Genomic DNA, 19,169 nt, shown 5'->3' on the forward strand with positions numbered 1-19,169 from the left:
ACTGCGCCCTCTGATCCTGGGGCCTGGGATTTGGGGCAGCATAGTGCTACTGCTGTCAGCCCCGTGCTGCTCCTGACCTGGGGGATTTTTTCCCCATCTCTGACGGTACCTGTATATCACCAGAGTAGCTGTTGGGCTGGAGCGGGGGCCAGAATCTGCCCCATCCGAGCAGGTATGCTCTCATGGTGAAAGCACATTCCTGGGAGTTAGGAGAGCTGGGTTCTATTCCCTCAAACTCGTGGTGTGGCACCAGGTACGACACTCAGGCCACACACCAAGAGGGGATTAAAGTTAGTCATCTAAATCCATCTTCAGACACCTGAATAAAGGTGGGCTTATTCTCAGAGCTTGTGAACCTCCACACCTCAGCTTGCTTTTATTGAGGCAGCTGACTCTGGATTTAGGTGACTAACTTTAAGCACCTAAGTTTGAAATGTTGGCCAAATTAGCTTTTGTGCCTGAACTTGCTCATCTGTGAGATAGGGGTAATAATTCCAACCTACCTCATGGAGGCATTGAGAAACATACACAATGGCCCAGATCCTCCAGTGGTGTTGATCCACTGAAGTCAAAGGAGCTGCATTTAGACTTAGTTTAGCATTTGTAAAGTTACTTGAAATCCTCAGACAGAAGGTGCTGCAAAGCACTTGGTGTAAGAGATACCAGCTCACTGATGTTAATCCCTTGAGACATGCTTTAAGAGTGTCCTGGAGACAGTAGCTTAGAGCAAATAGATCAATCATGTGACTAACATGAGATAACTGCATGCAATTAGCATGTTTCCGTTGCTAAAAACACATGTGGAGCCATAATTCAACAAAGCATTGGCCAAGCTCAAGTACATTTTTCCACAGCCATACAGAACTTCCGAGTGCTCTGACTTACCCTGGGGCAGGTGCACTGGAACAATGTGTCCAGTGCAGGTGCTGAGAGCCACTGGACCAACTGTAACCCTGCATACGATGGAAACCAGTTCAAGCACCCCTAGTTCCAGCACCTACGCCCTGCGGGCATTGCACACTGCGACCCAACCCCCCACTGGCACTGCGTGTTCATCATGCAGCGTCGGGGACCTGGCCCATGGTGTCAGCACAAGCAGAAGGCTAAGACACAAGGTAGAAGAGTCGGGGTGTGGCTGCATACACCAGAGAACACAGAGCTAGGCCCAGCCCTTAGCATGTGGTTTTCCTGTCTATAAACCTCCACCACAGGGAGGCCTCAAGTCGTAAGAAAAGCTCAGTGTACACTCCAGTCTAATGGCCTGGATGGGCGCCAATAGGGTCTCAAATTCCGTGCTTATAGCACTGCTCACAGGGCCTGATCCTGCACCACTAAAACCAACAGAAGCTTTGCCACTCACTCAGCAGCTATAGGATTAAGCCCCTAATGGGTTAAATCTAAAGCAGTGATTCCTAATTAAATTCTTCTGCGAATAAATCCATAAAAGAGGAGAGATGTTAATGGATAAAATTCTCATTCCCTATGAAGGCTACCAGTCATGTCTTCTACCCCTTTGTAGCTGGCCTTCCTTTGCGAGGCATTGCCCTACAAGTCCCTGACCCTACCGTCCCTCAGTCCGCCAGCCCATTGTAAACACCCCCATTGCCTTGGAGCAGTGGCCGTTTGTCCCAGGCACTCTAACCTCCTCAGAGACCTGCCCCGAGTGGCTCTTTGTATCTTATTTGATTTTGGCAATTCATCTGTGCATCGTTACGTCCCACTGACATCGGTAACCATCTCATTCCCATGGCTCAGTAGCTACGCTGCAGATACAGCCCTGAAGTGACTGCTATTTCCACCTACCAAAGACACTGGAATAAAGGAATGGAAAAAAATACAGGAATTAAAAACAAACAAGATTCAACTAGGACGAGCTACCACTGGGGATGGTACTCATGTAGTGCCACATTGTCTGCAGATGCGTGTATATTTATAGCCTATCACCGTCTCACTTCTATCCTGTTGTTCTGGATTTGTGTCATTAGAGAACTGCTTACGGGCAAAAGAATAACTGAAATTGCTCAAGGGTTTCCCCAGCCCGGGACTTACCTTGATCTCAGTTATTTCTGTCTAAAATATAAATAGCAACAAGTTTTTTCCAAGTACTTGTTTCCCCTGTATGAAGAGCATCTCCTAGCTCCGACACCAGCGCAGCTCAGACACACATGGAACTGGAGCGGTACATGTTAGAGGTTTTTAAGGTCAGGCTTGACAAAGCCCTGGCTGGGATGATTTAACTGGGAATTGGTCCTGCTTCGAGCAGGGGGTTGGACTAGATGACCTTCAGGGGTCCCTTCCAACCCTGATATTCTATGATTCTATGATTCTATGTTCTACTCAGAGAATGGCCCACCTTCCCACACCAGAGAGAGAGGAAAGAAAAGATGTGCACAAGGAGGAAAGGTAAACCAGAGCTGAACAGCTGATGTGACACCTTGTCCCAGAGTACCACCTGGCCATGTGGGGCTCTAGCTCATCAGTACTGCTGGGCTTCCTTCAATAGGGCCGGATCCCCAGAGATGCTGAACCAATGGGAACTGCAGATGCTGAGCACCTCAGAGGATCAGGTCCATAAATAACATGAAGCACATCAGAATCCTTTTACAATCACTTTGTATGTCAATAGCTCCTTTAAACAGAAGATGTCAAAGCATTTTCCAGCTGAAGAATTCAGCCCCCTGGAAGGTATGCAAGTATTAGTATCCCCTTTGTACAAAAAGGTAAATTGAGGTACAAGTGGGTAAGTAACTTTTCCAAAGTGTCATAGACTCAGTGGCAAAGGCAGGAATAGAACCCAGGAGTCCTGACTCTCTGTTCCCTCTTCCAGAGATGGAAGGGAAAGGCACAGACTGGTCCCTCCTCTTATGGACCCTGATCCAGCAAATCAATTAAGAATGGGAGTAGTCCCATTGACCTCAATAAGACTGGTCACAAGCTTAAGTGCTTTGCTGGATCAGCGCCATGCCTCCTTAGGATTGAACCAATCCCCTCAGATCACGGTGCTTATTCTGCCCACTTTTATAATAAAAAGCAAGTGCTCTGGGCCCCATTTCTTTCCCCTTTCCTTCTTTCATTCCCAGGCCAGTGGTTTGAATAGAGGCATGCATCTTGCATCATGACCTGCATCAAAGATGCCAAACAACCTTTCACCATCTCAGTGGCTAGTCCCGTTCACAGCAGCTTCTCAGTGCACAGGCTCTGGCTTGTGCAGAGCATGACTGCCTACCTCCTCATCGGGCAGCCACTGTGACCACACCTGCCATCTGACCTCATCTCTCTACTTGGTCCCAACATCAGGACATGGTCCTATCGCATCTTCAAAACCATTAGTGGGCATGGCCCTGCTACATCAGTGACTGCATCTCCATTCACCATCTTTTGGTACAATCCAATTTACAAAATCAAGGACAAAGTACATGAGAGCTAGAAATAAAGTGCTCAGTCCTCAGTTGTGGGTGATCTCCTCTAGGCACAGTCGAGGTGGGAGGGCAGGGAACAAAGGTGGCTCTAAGCCATCTTTATGGGTCCCCACCACTAGGGCCAAATAGGTTCTTTCTATCCCCCAGAACCATGTAGAGCAGTCTCAGGCCTGTTCTAAATTGTGCCAGCTGCAGCAGCTTCTTTGGTGTTGAACTGGCAGATATTCGACTGAGACCACGCTAAGAGCCAATTATTTTGGAATGTCAGTAAATCTCAGACCAACACTCCACCAGAGAAATCTGAGCAGCATTACAGAAAATTTTCAGCCCCTTCCCTACTCTCTTTCCCACCCCAAAGTCACTCCTTACTGGTTACAGAGGGAAAGATTTATGGAAGAGAAGAGTCTTGCAATAAGCATGAATGTGATAGAATCATAGAATCATAGAATATCAGGGTTGGAAGGGACCCCAGAAGGTCATCTAGTCCAACCCCCTGCTCGAAGCAGGACCAATTCCCAGTTAAATCATCCCAGCCAGGGCTTTGTCAAGCCTGACCTTAAAAACCTCTAAGGAAGGAGATTCTACCACCTCTCTAGGTAACGCATTCCAGTGTTTCACCACCCTCCTAGTGAAAAAGTTTTTCCTAATATCCAATCTAAACCTCCCCCACTGCAACTTGAGACCATTACTCCTTGTTCTGTCATCTGCTACCATTGAGAACAGTCTAGAGCCATCCTCTTTGGAACCCCCTTTCAGGTAGTTGAAAGCAGCTATCAAATCCCCCCTCATTCTTCTCTTCTGCAGGCTAAACAATCCCAGCTCCCTCAGCCTCTCCTCATAACTCATGTGTTCCAGTCCCCTAATCATTTTTGTTGCCCTTCGCTGGACTCTCTCCAATTTATCCACATCCTTCTTGAAGTGTGGGGCCCAAAACTGGACACAGTACTCCAGATGAGGCCTCACCAATGTTGAATAGAGGGGAACGATCACGTCCCTCGATCTGCTCGCTATGCCCCTACTTATACATCCCAAAATGCCATTGGCCTTCTTGGCAACAAGGGCACACTGCTGACTCATATCCAGCTTCTCGTCCACTGTCACCCCTAGGACCTTTTCCGCAGAACTGCTGCCTAGCCATTCGGTCCCTAGTCTGTAGCTGTGCATTGGGTTCTTCCGTCCTAAGTGCAGGACCCTGCACTTATCCTTATTGAACCTCATCAGATTTCTTTTGGCCCAATCCTCCAATTTGTCTAGGTCCTTCTGTATCCTATCCCTCCCATCCAGCGTATCTACCACTCCTCCCAGTTTAGTATCATCCGCAAATTTGCTGAGAGTGCAATCCACACCATCCTCCAGATCATTTATGAAGATATTGAACAAAACCGGCCCCAGGACCGACCCCTGGGGCACTCCACTTGACACCGGCTGCCAACTAGACATGGAGCCATTGACCACTACCCGTTGAGCCCGACAATCTAGCCAGCTTTCTACCCACCTTATAGTGCATTCATCCAGCCCATACTTCCTTAACTTGCTGACAAGAATACTGTGGGAGACCGTGTCAAAAGCTTTGCTAAAGTCAAGAAACAATACATCCACTGCTTTCCCTTCATCCACAGAACCAGTAATCTCATCATAAAAGGCGATTAGATTAGTCAGGCATGACCTTCCCTTGGTGAATCCATGCTGGCTGTTCCTGATCACTTTCCTCTCATGCAAGTGCTTCAGGATTGATTCTTTGAGGACCTGCTCCATGATTTTTCCAGGGACTGAGGTGAGGCTGACTGGCCTGTAGTTCCCCGGATCCTCCTCCTTCCCTTTTTTAAAGATTGGCACTACATTAGCCTTTTTCCAGTCATCCGGGACTTCCCCGGTTCGCCATGACTTTTCAAAGATAATGGCCAATGGCTCTGCAATCACAGCCGCCAATTCCTTCAGCACTCTTGGATGCAACTCGTCCGGCCCCATGGACTTGTGCACGTCCAGCTTTTCTAAATAGTCCCTAACCACCTCTATCTCCACAGAGGGCTGGTCATCTCTTCCCCATTTTGTGATGCCCAGCGCAGCAGTCTGGGAGCTGACCTTGTTAGTGAAAACAGAGGCAAAAAAAGCATTGAGTACATTAGCTTTTTCCACATCATCTGTCACTAGGTTGCCTCCCTCATTCAGTAAGGGGCCCACACATTCCTTGGCTTTCTTCTTGTTGCCAACATACCTGAAGAAACCCTTCTTGTTACTCTTGACATCTGTTGCTAGCTGCAGCTCCAGGTGCGATTTGGCCCTCCTGATATCATTCCTACATGCCCGAGCAATATTTTTATACTCTTCCCTGGTCATATGTCCAACCTTCCACTTCTTGTAAGCTTCTTTTTTATGTTTAAGATCCGCTAGGATTTCACCATTAAGCCAAGCTGGTCGCCTGCCATATTTACTATTCTTTCGACTCATTGGGATGGTTTGTCCCTGTAACCTCAACAGGGATTCCTTGAAATACAGCCAGCTCTCCTGGACTCCTTTCCCCTTCAAGTTAGTCCCCCAGGGGATCCTGGCCATCCGTTCCCTGAGGGAGTCGAAGTCTGCTTTCCTGAAGTCCAGGGTCCGTATCCTGCTGCTTACCTTTCTTCCCTGCGTCAGGATCCTGAACTCAACCAACTCATGGTCACTGCCTCCCAGATTCCCATCCACTTTTGCTTCCCCCACTAATTCTACCCGGTTTGTGAGCAGCAGGTCAAGAAAAGCGCCCCCCCTAGTTGGCTCCTCTAGCACTTGCGCCAGGAAATTGTCCCCTACGCTTTCCAAAAACTTCCTGGATTGTCTATGCACCGCTGTATTGCTCTCCCAGCAGATATCAGGAAAATTAAAGTCACCCATGAGAATCAGGGCATGCGATCTAGTAGCTTCCATGAGCTGCTGGAAGAAAGCCTCATCTACCTCATCCCCCTGGTCCGGTGGTCTATAGCAGACTCCCACCACTACATCACTCTTGTTGCACACACTTCTAAACTTAATCCAGAGACACTCAGGTTTTTCTGCAGTTTCGTACATGCATGATGATGAGGCCCTGGATTAGTCTAATCTCAGGAAGTTCATTTCACAGACAAATCTCTTGACCAAGAATGCTTTAGGCCAGATCCTGGCTCCCACTATGGTCCCTGTATGGCTCCAGCACAGCTAAGTGGCTTCAGAACCAACTTAGTGAGCTGAGAACATCCTAATGTAGGGGACGAGTACCATGCCACTCTTCACACCGCTCCCTGACCAGGAAATGTGTCCTGTGGGGAATGCGTAGGTGCTTAGATACTATGGTGATGAGCACTTAATAGCCAGTGTGAGTTACAATAACGCCCAGATAAACATGATCATTTTCACCCTCTGTACCTCAAAACCCTGGAATCCCCATATTCACCCCTGTCATATAGTTACGATATATTTCATACAAAGCATGCCATGAAAGATATCATATGAAAAGTCATGATCTGCTGAAATTTATTGTTCTGTCCAAATATGTATATCATTAGTGTGTGTGAATTTATGAGATTTTGCTGAATGGCTATTACTGAAATATCTTATAAGTTACTCTGAAACTTATACGTTTGAGAGTCTCTAATGCTAATTCTCCAGCGACAATGACAAAGGAAGTGACCAACATTCAAGCGGGTGTTGAACAATCGTCACCAGACATTGACCAGCAAGAGAATAGTAAACAAGGGATTTACCATACAATGACAGTTGCACAAGCACCACACAAAGGGGACTGTTCAACTCTATGACTCAGTTGCACAAGACCACACCAGGATTGTTCAACCCTGTGACTCAGCAAGGCCAACCAGGCATGCCTGGACTAGTGTCTTCCAGGCACATGGACTGAGGATATAAAACAGGGGACAGTAGCATCATGCTTCTGCCTTTCTCCTCCCGCACCTGTGCCGGAATCAACAAGAACACTGGGAAGACAAAGATTTCAACTGAGGAGACTGGTCCCAGGCTTGAAAGAGAAGCCTGTGTGTCCAGTGTGGTGAGAAAACTTCTTGATCTAAATACTATCTAGTGTAACAAGATTTAAGATTTAGATTGTGGTCTGATCTTTTATGTCTACCAGTTATAATCATTTAAAATCTATCTCTCTGTAGTTAATAAATCTGTTTTATATTTTACCTAAAACTGTGTTTTGGTTGAAGCGCTTGGGAAATCTCAACTCAGTTTACAAATGGTGAGGGGGGCAGACTGGGTAATAAACTTACACTGGTCAGGCTTCTGACACAGGCAAGGGTACAGCTCTGGGGTGCAAGGCTGGGGAACTGGGGGGAATTGGCTGGTGCATTTCTCTGTGTGATTCATGAGTGGCTTTGGGAGCATTCATGCAATCTAGCTGGGTGTGGGGATCCACATGCTGTTGTGCTGAGTAATAATAGCACCCAGAGGGGTTTGCTCCTTTTCACTAGCATGGTATTGTGAGAGACAACCCAAGCTGGAGAGTTAAGGGGACACAGTTCCAGGTTGCACCCCAGGGTTCCCATCCCACACCCACACTAACTCTTTGGATAAATGAGGATTTAGCCAACACTTCCTTGCACTTACAATTTTTATCTTGTGTTTTAATATAGAAGTTGCCAAATAAAAATTTACAGAAGAAAAATGTTAATAAAAATAAAGTGAATATAATTTATTCTTGTATCTTGCATTCAATATTTTACATTATTCCCAACCTGTTTTTTTTAAATGACCTCTTCTTTAATTGGGATAGCTACTTAAACACAATTAATGACATCACAGTGGATAGCCTAGAAATGTTCAACTGTATTGTTCTACACATCTTATCAAACAAATCTAATCATCACTTGTATGTGTTTGTAAGTCAAGAACAGCTGCCAATTCCATTCAGTTGTCATGTGCTTGTTTCTATGGAGACCAAAATATAAATATGATGGATGTGTTCTCTCACTGCTGTTATTGTTGCTGTGGATATAGGTTCCAGTTTCAAATCTCTTTGACCTTCTTTTTTTAAGGGGTGAAAATTTGCAACAATCACAGATTGAAATTTGACATATTAAGTCATATCCAAGTGAAAAACATTTCTGGGTTTGTTTCTTTTAATAAAGCCTCACCCTCAAAAAACATTAATTAAAGTGTGCACTTCAAAGTTTAATCATTAAGGTGATGGGGACTTTTTTTTACATTATACAGCTCAAAATGAGTTGATTAAAAAATAAAGTTTAGCAAGGGGGTCATCTATGCAGTTTAACCTTGATCATTAATTTACAAAGACTACCAAAGGATTTTAAATGGGGTAGATATTTAACTCTGAAAAATTGGTTGAGCAAAAACCACACTGCAATAAATATAATGAGGATTTTCACTCTCACACTTAACCTGCACATTCTATTTTGCACATAATACGTATACAATATTCTCATTTACTCAACTGAGAATTAATTAGTCCTTATGCAAACCAAGCCCCCTTCTGCTAATCAGCATTCAGGTGACTATATAAATGTAAAACAGTTTTTGTATAACAGAAAACCATATATCTCCTGCATACTATGGTGATGAATAAATGTATAATGTCTGAGGGTGACAGTGGGGAGGGAAAAGCAACTGTACATCCTCGCACTCTGATTGGCTAAGACTGTTCAATTTCAACATAAATTCAAGTAAATTATCATGAATGGGAATTTATGTTTCCAATTAGGAGAAAATAGATCCCTGTAGCCCTTAACTCGGAACTGCAGCTTCATTGGTTTATATTAATAGTGTATACATATGCATATTTGCTTTATATTTCACAGGATTTATATACCCTGAACTCCTTTCCTTAGGCACCAGTGAAGCATCCTCTAGCAAACAGATTTCAGAGTAGCAGCCGTGTTAGTCTGTATTCGCAAAAAGAAAAGGAGTACTTGTGGCACCTTAGAGACTAACCAATTTATTTGAGAAGTGAGCTGTAGCTTACGAAAGCTTATGCTCAAATAAATTGGTTAGTCTCTAAGGTGCCACAAGTACCCAAACAGAGATAGATCTCTCCTGCCTCTCACTCTCTGGCATCCAATGAGTCCACTTTGCAGCTGCCTCATTGGTTTTTCTTAATATTTGCCCTTTCCTCATCATGATCCTCACCTTTCCCTTCTGAATTTCTCTCCCATTTACTCATTTTCAGTGTCTTAAACTCCAATCACTAATTCTCCTGCCTTCTGACTCCATGTTGAACCCTGTGCTCCCTGAGTTAAACTCCAAGTGCCTCCATTGTGCTTCCCAGCAGAAGGCCCTACCCCTGCCCAGAGCAAAGGGAGAACATGCACCAGGAAGCGACACACTCAAAATGCAGCAATGAGAACATCAGAGAGCCAGTATCCTGGCCACTCTCTCCAAAGCACCCCTACTCACTCTGCTCTCGGCCCCTCACAGGGATCACAGAGTTACTACTCTGCCTGCACTCTGTGAGCCAACAGCCTACTCCTTTCCCCACAGAGATCAGTATGGGCTGGACACTCTGTACTGGTTTTTCACCATTTGAAGCAGCTTGTGCTTGAAAGTAAGGAAGATGACAGCAAAGGCAACTAGCAGGGTCAGGCAGGCAGGGAGAGTAAGCACCAGGTACAGCAAAGCCATATTCACTGTCATCCACCTGCAGCTCTGGAGCACAGACTCAGGCAGTCTCACTGTATGAATAATGTTAGAGGAGTAGTTGCAGGTGACCTGCCCCTTGTCCACAACACGCACTGTCCTGAGACTGTGAAGGAAGTCCCACCACTCCAGTTTGCAGCAGTCAAATGGGTTCTGGCTGAGGTAGAGCACACTCAGACTCCTCCCAAGTTGCATCTGCATTGAGTGCTGTGGAAGAGAGGGAAGATGGTTTCTCCGGAGATCCAGGGTATGCAGTTTCAGACCACTCAAGGACTCCGGAAAGCTGGTCAAGGAGTTTCCTGAGAGGTCCAAACTTACCAAGTTCTGAAAGCCAGAGAAGTCAATGTCTTCCATGGTGGAAGAGAGACCAGTGTTCCTGAGAGATAAAACCTGCAGCATTAGTGCAATATCTTGTAGAGGTTGCAGGCCCCTAGCCAGTGCTCTCTGATTGTTAGACAGATCTAAGTGTGTTAGTGATGTCCCACTGAAAGCATTGCTCGCCAACATTTCCAGGCCACACCCAGCCAAGTAAAGTTTCCTAAGGGATGTTACATTCCTTAAGTCTATGCAGATGGGATACTCAGACCCATCTGCATTAGCTTGCTGGGGACAGAGGTCTATGTGATTGTGACTGAGGTCAACTGTAGTGATCTCTGTGTGGGTGAAAATGTTAGGCGGCACCCTCTGCAACCTATTGGCACTCAGATTAAATGATCTAAGGTTTGGCAGGGTGCCTTCAGAACCTAGGTCCACCTGCAGTTCTGAGAGCTGATTCTGGCTGAGATCAAGGTCCATGAGCATGCCCAGTGGTTCTCTCTCCTGGATGTGAAGGGTCTCTAAGCAATTCTGGTTGAGCTTCAGGTGGGACAGGGAAGTCATCCTTCCCAGGAAGCCATCAGGGAGGTACCAGAACTGGTTTTGGCTCATATCCAGAAAGCTCAAGGAAGAGAGATTGCTCAGGCTGACCTCTTCCCAGAGATTGAGGGTAGTGACATTAGTGGTATTGCCCTCTATGAGAAGGAACTGCACTGTGACATCCATGAGGGATGTAGCATTGGGAAGTTTGCGATAAAAGCTCATCTCATTGTCCCTCAGCAGCAGGGAGCGCAGTTTGCTCTGTCTTGGTAGTAGCGGGAAGAACAAGAGCCGGTTGTGGGAGAGATCTAGCGTCTCCAGCTCAAAGACAGCATCACCCTCTATGGCCAGGAACCACTCGATTATGTTGTTGCTGGCATTAAGTGTCTTGAGCTGGGTCAGACCAAACTCCACGATGCAGGGAATGTAGTTGTAGGCCAGATTAAGCATCTGCAGGCCCTGCAGGCCTTCAAAGGTGCCCCCCTCGATCTCATAGATGTAGTTCTTCTCCAGGTTCAGCTCCTGCAGCTGGTTCAGGCTTTCGAAGACAGAGGAGTCCAAGCGCATTATGATGTTTCTGGCCATTGACAAGGACTCCAAGGAGGACAGGTTGCGGAGCATGGTAGCCACCATGTCCTCAGTGAGATGATTCCCAGACAGGTCCAGTTTCCTCAAGGCTGGTAAGGAGTGAAGAGCAGCTGCTGTCACAGAGTAGTTTGTAAAGAGGGTGTTGTCTGCCAAGGAAAGATTTTTGAGGTCTCTGCTGCCAAGGAAGGCCCCAGGTTCAATGAGTTCCAGTCTGTTCCCACGCAGGCTCAGTGTCTCTAGGTTTTGGTATTGCAGCAGAGAGGTATTCTTTAGGGTACGTATAGTGTTGTGATCCAGGGAAAGCATCTCTATGTCAGCTGGGAGGTCTGCTGGGACTGTGCCTTGCCATCTCCCATTGCAATCCACAGCTCTGTGCACCTGAAACAAGAAATACAAATATATCTATATCTATATATAAACAACACTGGAAATAGTGAAACTGGGGGCAAAGGCTTAGAGTTCAGATAGGAGAGGATGCACAACATCTGATTCTTTATTTTCTGCCATCATCCTGACCTCTCCGCCTCTTCCAGACGACAAACATCAGATGGTAGCAGCAGTAATTTTTGCCTGAATCACTGATATGGTGAGGCCTGTGGGCTGCTGGGGGAAGACGATAACTGCCCCTCAAAAGACATACAAGATCAGATTGGCCTACTCTGAAGTTACAGCCAGGGTCTGCTTTCCAGCTCACCAACTATGTTCCCTATATCCCTTTACGACTCCCTTCTGGGATGCACTGGAAAGCAGAGCCTGCCTATGGGAGTAAACCAGGGCAGGACATGACCCTGCTCCAACATTCTCCCTGCCCGCCTACCCTGTTGGAATAGCACCAGCCACTCCTGGAGGCTGAGTCGCTGACTTGCACCCTGCATGGCTCCACGGGCAGCATCAGCATGGAGCAGAGCCCTGGTAGAGCAGACCTGCTGTTAGAACTCCCACTCAGTGGATGTGGATCAAGAGATTGCATTGCGGGGGGAGGCAGTATCCTTGAGCAGATGAAAAAGAGGATCACAGAGTACAGAGCAAATGAGGGACCAGGAAGAAAGAAAGGGGACTCCCCACCAAGGAGTGGGAAAGAGCCAATCAAGAAGAAAGAGGGATTTGGAATGATGCAGAGAAGGGGGTTCGGGGATGCAGGAAGAGGAGGAGAAATTAAGGGTGCAGAGCACCAGAGGAGAGGAAGGTTGATCTTTTGATTAAGACGCTGGACTGGGACTCAGATTCTGGGTTCAGCTCCATGTTCTGCCCCAGAGTCCCTGTGTGACCTTGGGTGAGACACAATCTCTCTATGCCTTCCTCAACCCCTCATTTGTAAAACATGAACAGCAGCATTTCCTCTCCTGTCGTCTCTACTTAGACTGTAAAATCTTTGGGGAAGGGGCTGTCTCTTACTTTGTGTATGCACAGGATCTAGCACAATGATGTCCTGGTCTCATCTGGGACCTCTAGGCACTAATGTAGTACAAACAAAAAGAGGAGAAAACAGGACAAGAAGAGGAAAGAACCAAAAAGAAACTGGAGAAAATCCACCCTGTTCTAATCAGTCCTCTTATCAGACAGAAGCTGGCTGCCTGAAGCAGAACCAGTTCTGTCAGCAGGAAGCAGCACAGAAGGACTGAAATCACCTAGACTGGCCTAAAGGAGGAAGGCTAAGAAATGGCAAAAGTAATGCAGGGGAAGCGTTGTATTTGGTTTGTTATCACATGCCAGGCCAGATCCTCTGAAGGACTCAGTACCCACAATAAGGACCAGATTTTCAAGCTCAGTTCTATTCACCTAAGTAAGTGGTCAGATTTTCTGCAGAGCTCTGCACATTGGTCAGTATGTTGGGTGCAGCTGAGCTCTTTTACAGATCTGGCCTCAGCTGTGGATGTTGAGCACTTGAAAATCTATCCCTTAGCGTGTAAGCTCCTGGGGCATCTTCCTCTGCTTGCCGTACAGCCTCAAGCATACTTCACTGATCAGCAAATAAGCATCATTTCCAGACAGGGAGCTGCAGCTGCTCAGCACCTCTGAAAATCAGGCCCAAGATACCAGAAGTTACCCAAAAACTGAGGCACCTAGAAATCAGTGGCCACTTTTGAGAGTACACACAGTATTTCCAAACTCCCGCCGCCCCTCCTATTTGTGAATCACAATCTCTAGCCTATGCAGCTTCTTCATTTGGCATCACTCACCTCATTTCTATATTTTTATTAGTTTCAAAGAAAAGGGAATAAATGCTGTTCCTATGGCAACATTTACATTACAATGTCCTATTCCACTTTATCAATCAACTCCACGAGACGCCCTGCTTCATTCACTGTGCACCAAATAAGCCTCTTGCCTCATATTCAAAAATGGCAAACCAGGTTTTGCTCACATTTAAGAAAACCCAACAACTTTGGGCTGAGATCAAGTCTGGAAAACTGCAGCCTGATGGTGAAAGTCATAGGCTAGAATGAAAACAATGGAACAGAGCCTACACTGAGCAGTCACTGCCAGTGCTTCTAGAGTACATACTCAGAATATACACCTGCTTTTCCGAAGGCAGTGTGCAGTGAGACGTGAACAATTAACAAGTTCATGGGTTTGCATAAGAGGACTCACTAGTTTGCAGGTCCTGTGATACGTTGCCAGGGCCATTCCAGTCTTGTTTCCCCATCCTGCTACTATAAAGACTAAACTCAGGAAGAGACTGAGAAACACTGACTCCATCTCAACAGCAACAGTCCTGCAAAGAGAGAAACCAAAGATAAGACACATTTGAAAGATCTGCTCTGCTTTTTTCCCTTCATTCATGATTATTTTTTGGCACACCAAAGGATTTCCCAGGAAACATAAGACGAGACAGTCTCTGCCTCCCAAACTTTCTTACACGGAACAGGGATTTTAGATCTTTTGTCAGCCCAAGATCAGACTTGGGCTCTAAACATTTTCTCGGCAGCACTTTCCTCACACTGTGGTGTTGGATCCACTGCCCCCACCAGGCCTAGCTATACCGTGTGGGACTGGAGCACCCTTTGCATCATGCCATAGGGATGACACTGGAGATGTGGGTGGAGCACATTGGGCATCATGACAGGTTTCAGTTTAGCATCCGTGTTAGTCTGTATTCACAAAAAGAAAAGGAGTACTTTTGGCACCTTAGAGACTAACAAACCTTACGAAAGCTTATGCTCAAATAAATTGGTTAGTCTCTAAGGTGCCACAAGTCCTCCTTTTCTTACTGGGCATCAGTGGCTCTCAGTTGACTTAACAGTTCCTAGAGGGCTATTACAAAACAGCATAACATGCTTCTGGGCCGCAAACTCTGCCCCAGGCTCCAGCTAGGGAGTGAAGCCACTTTTGTCCCCCCTTCCCCAGTGTGCCCAGTGCAGTTCCAGTGGAGTTTGAGTCCTATACAGGAAAATCTGCACTGGAGGCATCTTCTGGTCCCAACTTTATTAATTACTCTGAGGTTTATTGCAACAAGATGGTCTCTGTTGCACAGTTCAACCCCTGGTGTAAGAACAGGGCAGGTTAATTTTGTGGTTCAGTAGTCCAATATCTAAGCCACTCAGGAGGCTCTCTAATGCTAATAGAGAGGTAACCTCACACCCATTTACACTGAGAGACAGTGTGGCCCAGTGGCTAGGGCAATCTACTGGGACTCAGGGCCTGTGACCTGGGCAAGACATTTTACCTCTCTGTGACTCTATTTCCTTTCCCACCCTTTGTCTATCACACCTATTAACGTGATAATCAACAGTATTTAGGCACCTAACTCCCACTGAAATCAACTGAAGTAAGGAGCCTAAATGCCTTTGAGGATCTGAGGCTGAACTCTTTGGATCAGGGACAGTTTCTCACTGGGTGTCTGTGCAGCATCAAGCACAATGGGACCCTGATCTCAGCTGGAGCAGTTGGCACTGGGGTAATACACAGAACACAAATTCATACAGAGTTTGAACAGAGGAGTAGACAAAGTGTGTAGAAATATGCTACATTTTGATGCTAGGATGTGAAAATCCTTTTTAAAGGAACATTAGCATCTAATTGAATAGCTATTTGCCCACATTGATTAACTGACATGTTTCATAAAGAAGTTTCCCTCTATATTATAAGTTTCAAAATCCCAGGCATCAAATGTTCTCTTTACGTGTCTTACTAGCAAAGAAGGGGCTTGATTTTTAGCCATGCTGAGGACGCACAACTCCAACAGAAACCAAGCCCTGAACTCCCCTGAAGATCCAGTCCTTAATTAAGGTTCCAGTGATGGAGATCAATGGAACTTGCTGCTTTTCACTCAAGTGAAATCAGATAATAATGGCAATTCATGGCATCAGAGTTTATAACATTTGCATGCAGGAGAATGATAAACCTAAGGCAAACATGCCGGGAGACCTTGATTGTTCTACTCACAATTCGCACTCTATGAGCAGTGTTTTCAAACCTGTGAACTAAAGAAATGGAAGAGTCTTTCTGGCAGCTGAAGTGGCTAGATCAGAGGTGGGCAAACTATGGCCTGCGGGCCACATCCGGCCTGCGGGACTGTCCTGCCTGGTCCTTGAACTCCTGGCCTGGGAGGCTAGTCCCCGGCCCCTCCCCTGCTGTCCCCCCTCCCCTGCAGCTTTAGCTCGCTGTGCTGCCCGCGCTCTGGCCCTCCACTCCTGCCAGGCAGTGCAGTGGCAGGGCTGCTCCGGCTGGGCGGTGGGGCTGCGAGCTCATGCTGCTCTGAGCAGCATGGCAAGAGAGCGGTTGGATAGGCATGGGAGTCCTGGGGGGGCCTGATAGGGGTCGGGACAGTCAGGGGACAGGGAGCAGGGGGGGTTGGATAGGGGGTGGAGTCCTGGGGGGCGGTTAGGGGCAGAGGGTCCCAGGAGGGGGCGGTCACGGGATGAGCAGGGGGGGTTGCACGGGTCAGGGGTTCTGAGGGGGGCAGTCAGGGGGCGGGAAGTGGGAGAGGGCAGATAGGGGGTGGGGGCCAGGCTGTTTGGGGAGGCACAGCCTTTCCTACCCGGCCCTCCACACAGTTTTGTAACCTCGACGTAGCCCTCAGGCCAAAAAGTTTGCCCACGCCTGGGCTAGATCTAAAGTCTTGGACACACCTGGGGCAATTTTCAGATTTTTTTATTTTTGTTTTTACCACCAGCCAAACCACCACTAAATCACAGATTCAAAGAGATCGCTTACTGCGTCTCCCTGGGGGTTCCCCCCTCTTTTTTCTATATTTCCTCTGGGACAGATCCTCAGCTGGTGTAGCTCAGTATAGCTCCACTGAAGCCATTTGCAGCAATTGAGGATCTGGCCCTCCATGCCTTGAGCAGTGCCGAGATACCACCGGAACAGATGCAGTACTGAAACTTAAAAACAGATCAACCTTGGTGTATCTTTATTTCAGCCTTTTCCAGCGTCCTTGTTTTCTTCACACTGATTTTTCTATCATATTTCACCTTTATTAAACATTTCAATGCATGTTAACCTCAAACTCTTTCCCTTTTCAGGAGGTTCTCTCTTTTCTGACCCAGCCTCTCTCCCACAGCTGACTTGTTTGTTCTCTCCGAAGCTCTGTCTGCCCATCATTAACTGTCTTCCCTCCAGTGACAGCCGCCCTCCCTCCATCTTTCTCCCAGCTTGCCCTGTTGGGATGCGGACCAAAGTGTGGCTTGTGCAGCATCCTCCAAACACAGGTGGTGAGCGTTCCAAAGGGAGACCATGAGAGACAGCGAACTTGAGGGCATTGCCTTCCCGACGGTGGCACAGCCCTGATCACCACAGAGCAGGGAGGGGAGGACACTGCTCTAGAGAAGGAGTTTTCTGCATGCATGAAGCACATTGAGGCATTCAATGCTTGGTAACGCTCCACACTCCCAGTGCTCAGATGTACACACACAGAGTAAACCATGGGTGCCATGGCTGTCATAATGATCGACCATCCACCTGGGAGTTTCTCTCCATTGCCCTCCTCTGCGCCCATCCCTGAACTTTATCTTGGACAGGGTGAAGTGCAGAGCCCAGTTTTGGGGGTTACTCACCGCTCGGGGCAGCATGCACAGATCGCGGGCACTCATGCTGCACACAGCCGCCCTCCTGCTCTCTCTCAGCTGCTTCACAAAAGGCAATGTTAGCTGCAGCCTTTTTTTTTCTTCCTCTCACTTAGCATCAGGTTAATTTAGATCTTGCGGAAGGAACTAACGGAAACTGCAGTCACATGGATTGCAGAGTTAGCTGCAAGCCACTCTGCTTCGTGATATCAGCACTTACTCAAGGGTCATGCACATGCAAGTCAATTAAAAACAAGAAGGAACCAGGAGCAAGGGGGAGGGGAGGGGAGGAGAGGGAAGGGAAGGAACTAGCCCAGGTCCAGGCTATGAAACCATTAGCTGAACTCAAGTTAATTGCTCTGGGACCTCTTCTGGGGACAGACTGTATGAGTGGTCTGCTCTGGTCTGTATGAGTGGTCTACTATGACATTTGTATCAGGGCTTCTCTGTTTGGACAAGGGAGCAAAGACATCACAGTTTCAGTCTGATCAGACAAACTGGAGCCCATTTGAAAGCTCTCCCACTACAAGAACCTGCAGGCTATATACAGAATGACACACAACAGTCCCATATTCTGCAGTGCTCAGAGGTTACCCCCTCTCCCTGATTCCAGTGTAACCTTCCTCTTAATGTTGTGATGACCATCATTCTGGCTGAGGAATATTCTCTGCAGAGCCAATCAATACCGCTCCTCAGGCAGGCTAACTCCATTATCAAACTATGGGGAACAAAGGACCCAATCCAACTCCCACTGTCAAAGGGAACTCAAAGGGAATCTTTTTCCATTAATTCCAACAGGATATGAACCAGGCCTCTAACAGTCCTAGCCCTTGAGCTTGGGAGCAAAAGATCAGGACTTGGAATCAAATCTGGATCTCCTGCATGGTCATGTCACACCAGGTCAATGGGCCAGCTCAGAGCCTCATTTAAGGAGTTCTAAAAGCAAGTCTTAGGAATTCTGTTATAAAAAAGATTCCATGTACTCTGTAGCAAGCTGGACCAAAATTCTGCCCCCAAGGACCCAGGTTTCTATAGCATTGAGCATGGCAGCTGGAAATTCTGGGGCAGCTTCATTTAAATATTAAAAATGGAAATTTTTATGGAATTCAGTATAAAAATACTAATACCAAGAGTGCAGCATCCCCCATGTTAGTTTCTTTGATATTAAATTCTATTTATTTTAAGCCATCCTCACATTTTAAATTTTCAGTGTTCTACAGAGCTTTGTATTAACTTTTGCCATGCAATGAAACATTATTGTCATTGGGAGTGATGGGGGATTGGGCCACACGATAAAGAAAATTGGAGTTTTTGGCAGAGGAGGCAGTTTGGGATTGTGAGATAAGCACATTAGTTGTGTGCTTTCTGCAAAAACAATCAGTACAGAAAAAATTAACAGTGCTCACATTACTTTGGCATCATTAGGTTTCAGAGCCAACACTAGTGTGGTAATGGGAAAGTTTGCAACACTCTCAAATTTAGCTTCAGGCTGGCTGCAGAATCAGGAAGACAGCACTGCAGTGGCTACAGCCAGCTCATCTTTTTAAGGCTCTCTGCAACAGTTAGGGTTAGAAACAATTTTTTAAAAATAAAAAAGGAGATTCTGGAGCAGAATTCTGTAGCAAGGGGTGTAATGTATGTTGTCGTAGAGTGGGGGAGGGATAGCTCAGTGGTTTGA

The 19,169-nt window shown here is 46.7% G+C and overlaps 1 protein-coding gene across 1 annotated transcript; it reads right to left on the bottom strand.

Annotated features, from left to right (window-relative positions):
• Nucleotides 1–8,718: 8,718 nt before the first annotated feature.
• Nucleotides 8,719–17,584, bottom strand: NRROS (negative regulator of reactive oxygen species). Its single transcript, XM_084639834.1, has 3 exons — nt 17,483–17,584; nt 14,076–14,199; nt 8,719–11,861 (listed from the first exon to the last, which is right to left on the bottom strand). The coding sequence occupies exons 2-3, from the start codon at nt 14,181–14,183 to the stop codon at nt 9,888–9,890; spliced, it is 2,082 nt and encodes a 693-aa protein (XP_084495960.1). The 5' UTR covers nt 14,184–14,199; nt 17,483–17,584; the 3' UTR covers nt 8,719–9,887.
• Between the last annotated feature and the right edge of the window lie 1,585 nt (nt 17,585–19,169).

Source organism: Lepidochelys olivacea (assembly GCF_965140295.1).
Source record: "Lepidochelys olivacea isolate rLepOli2 genome assembly, chromosome: 9".
Taxonomy (NCBI): Eukaryota; Metazoa; Chordata; order Testudines; family Cheloniidae; genus Lepidochelys; species Lepidochelys olivacea.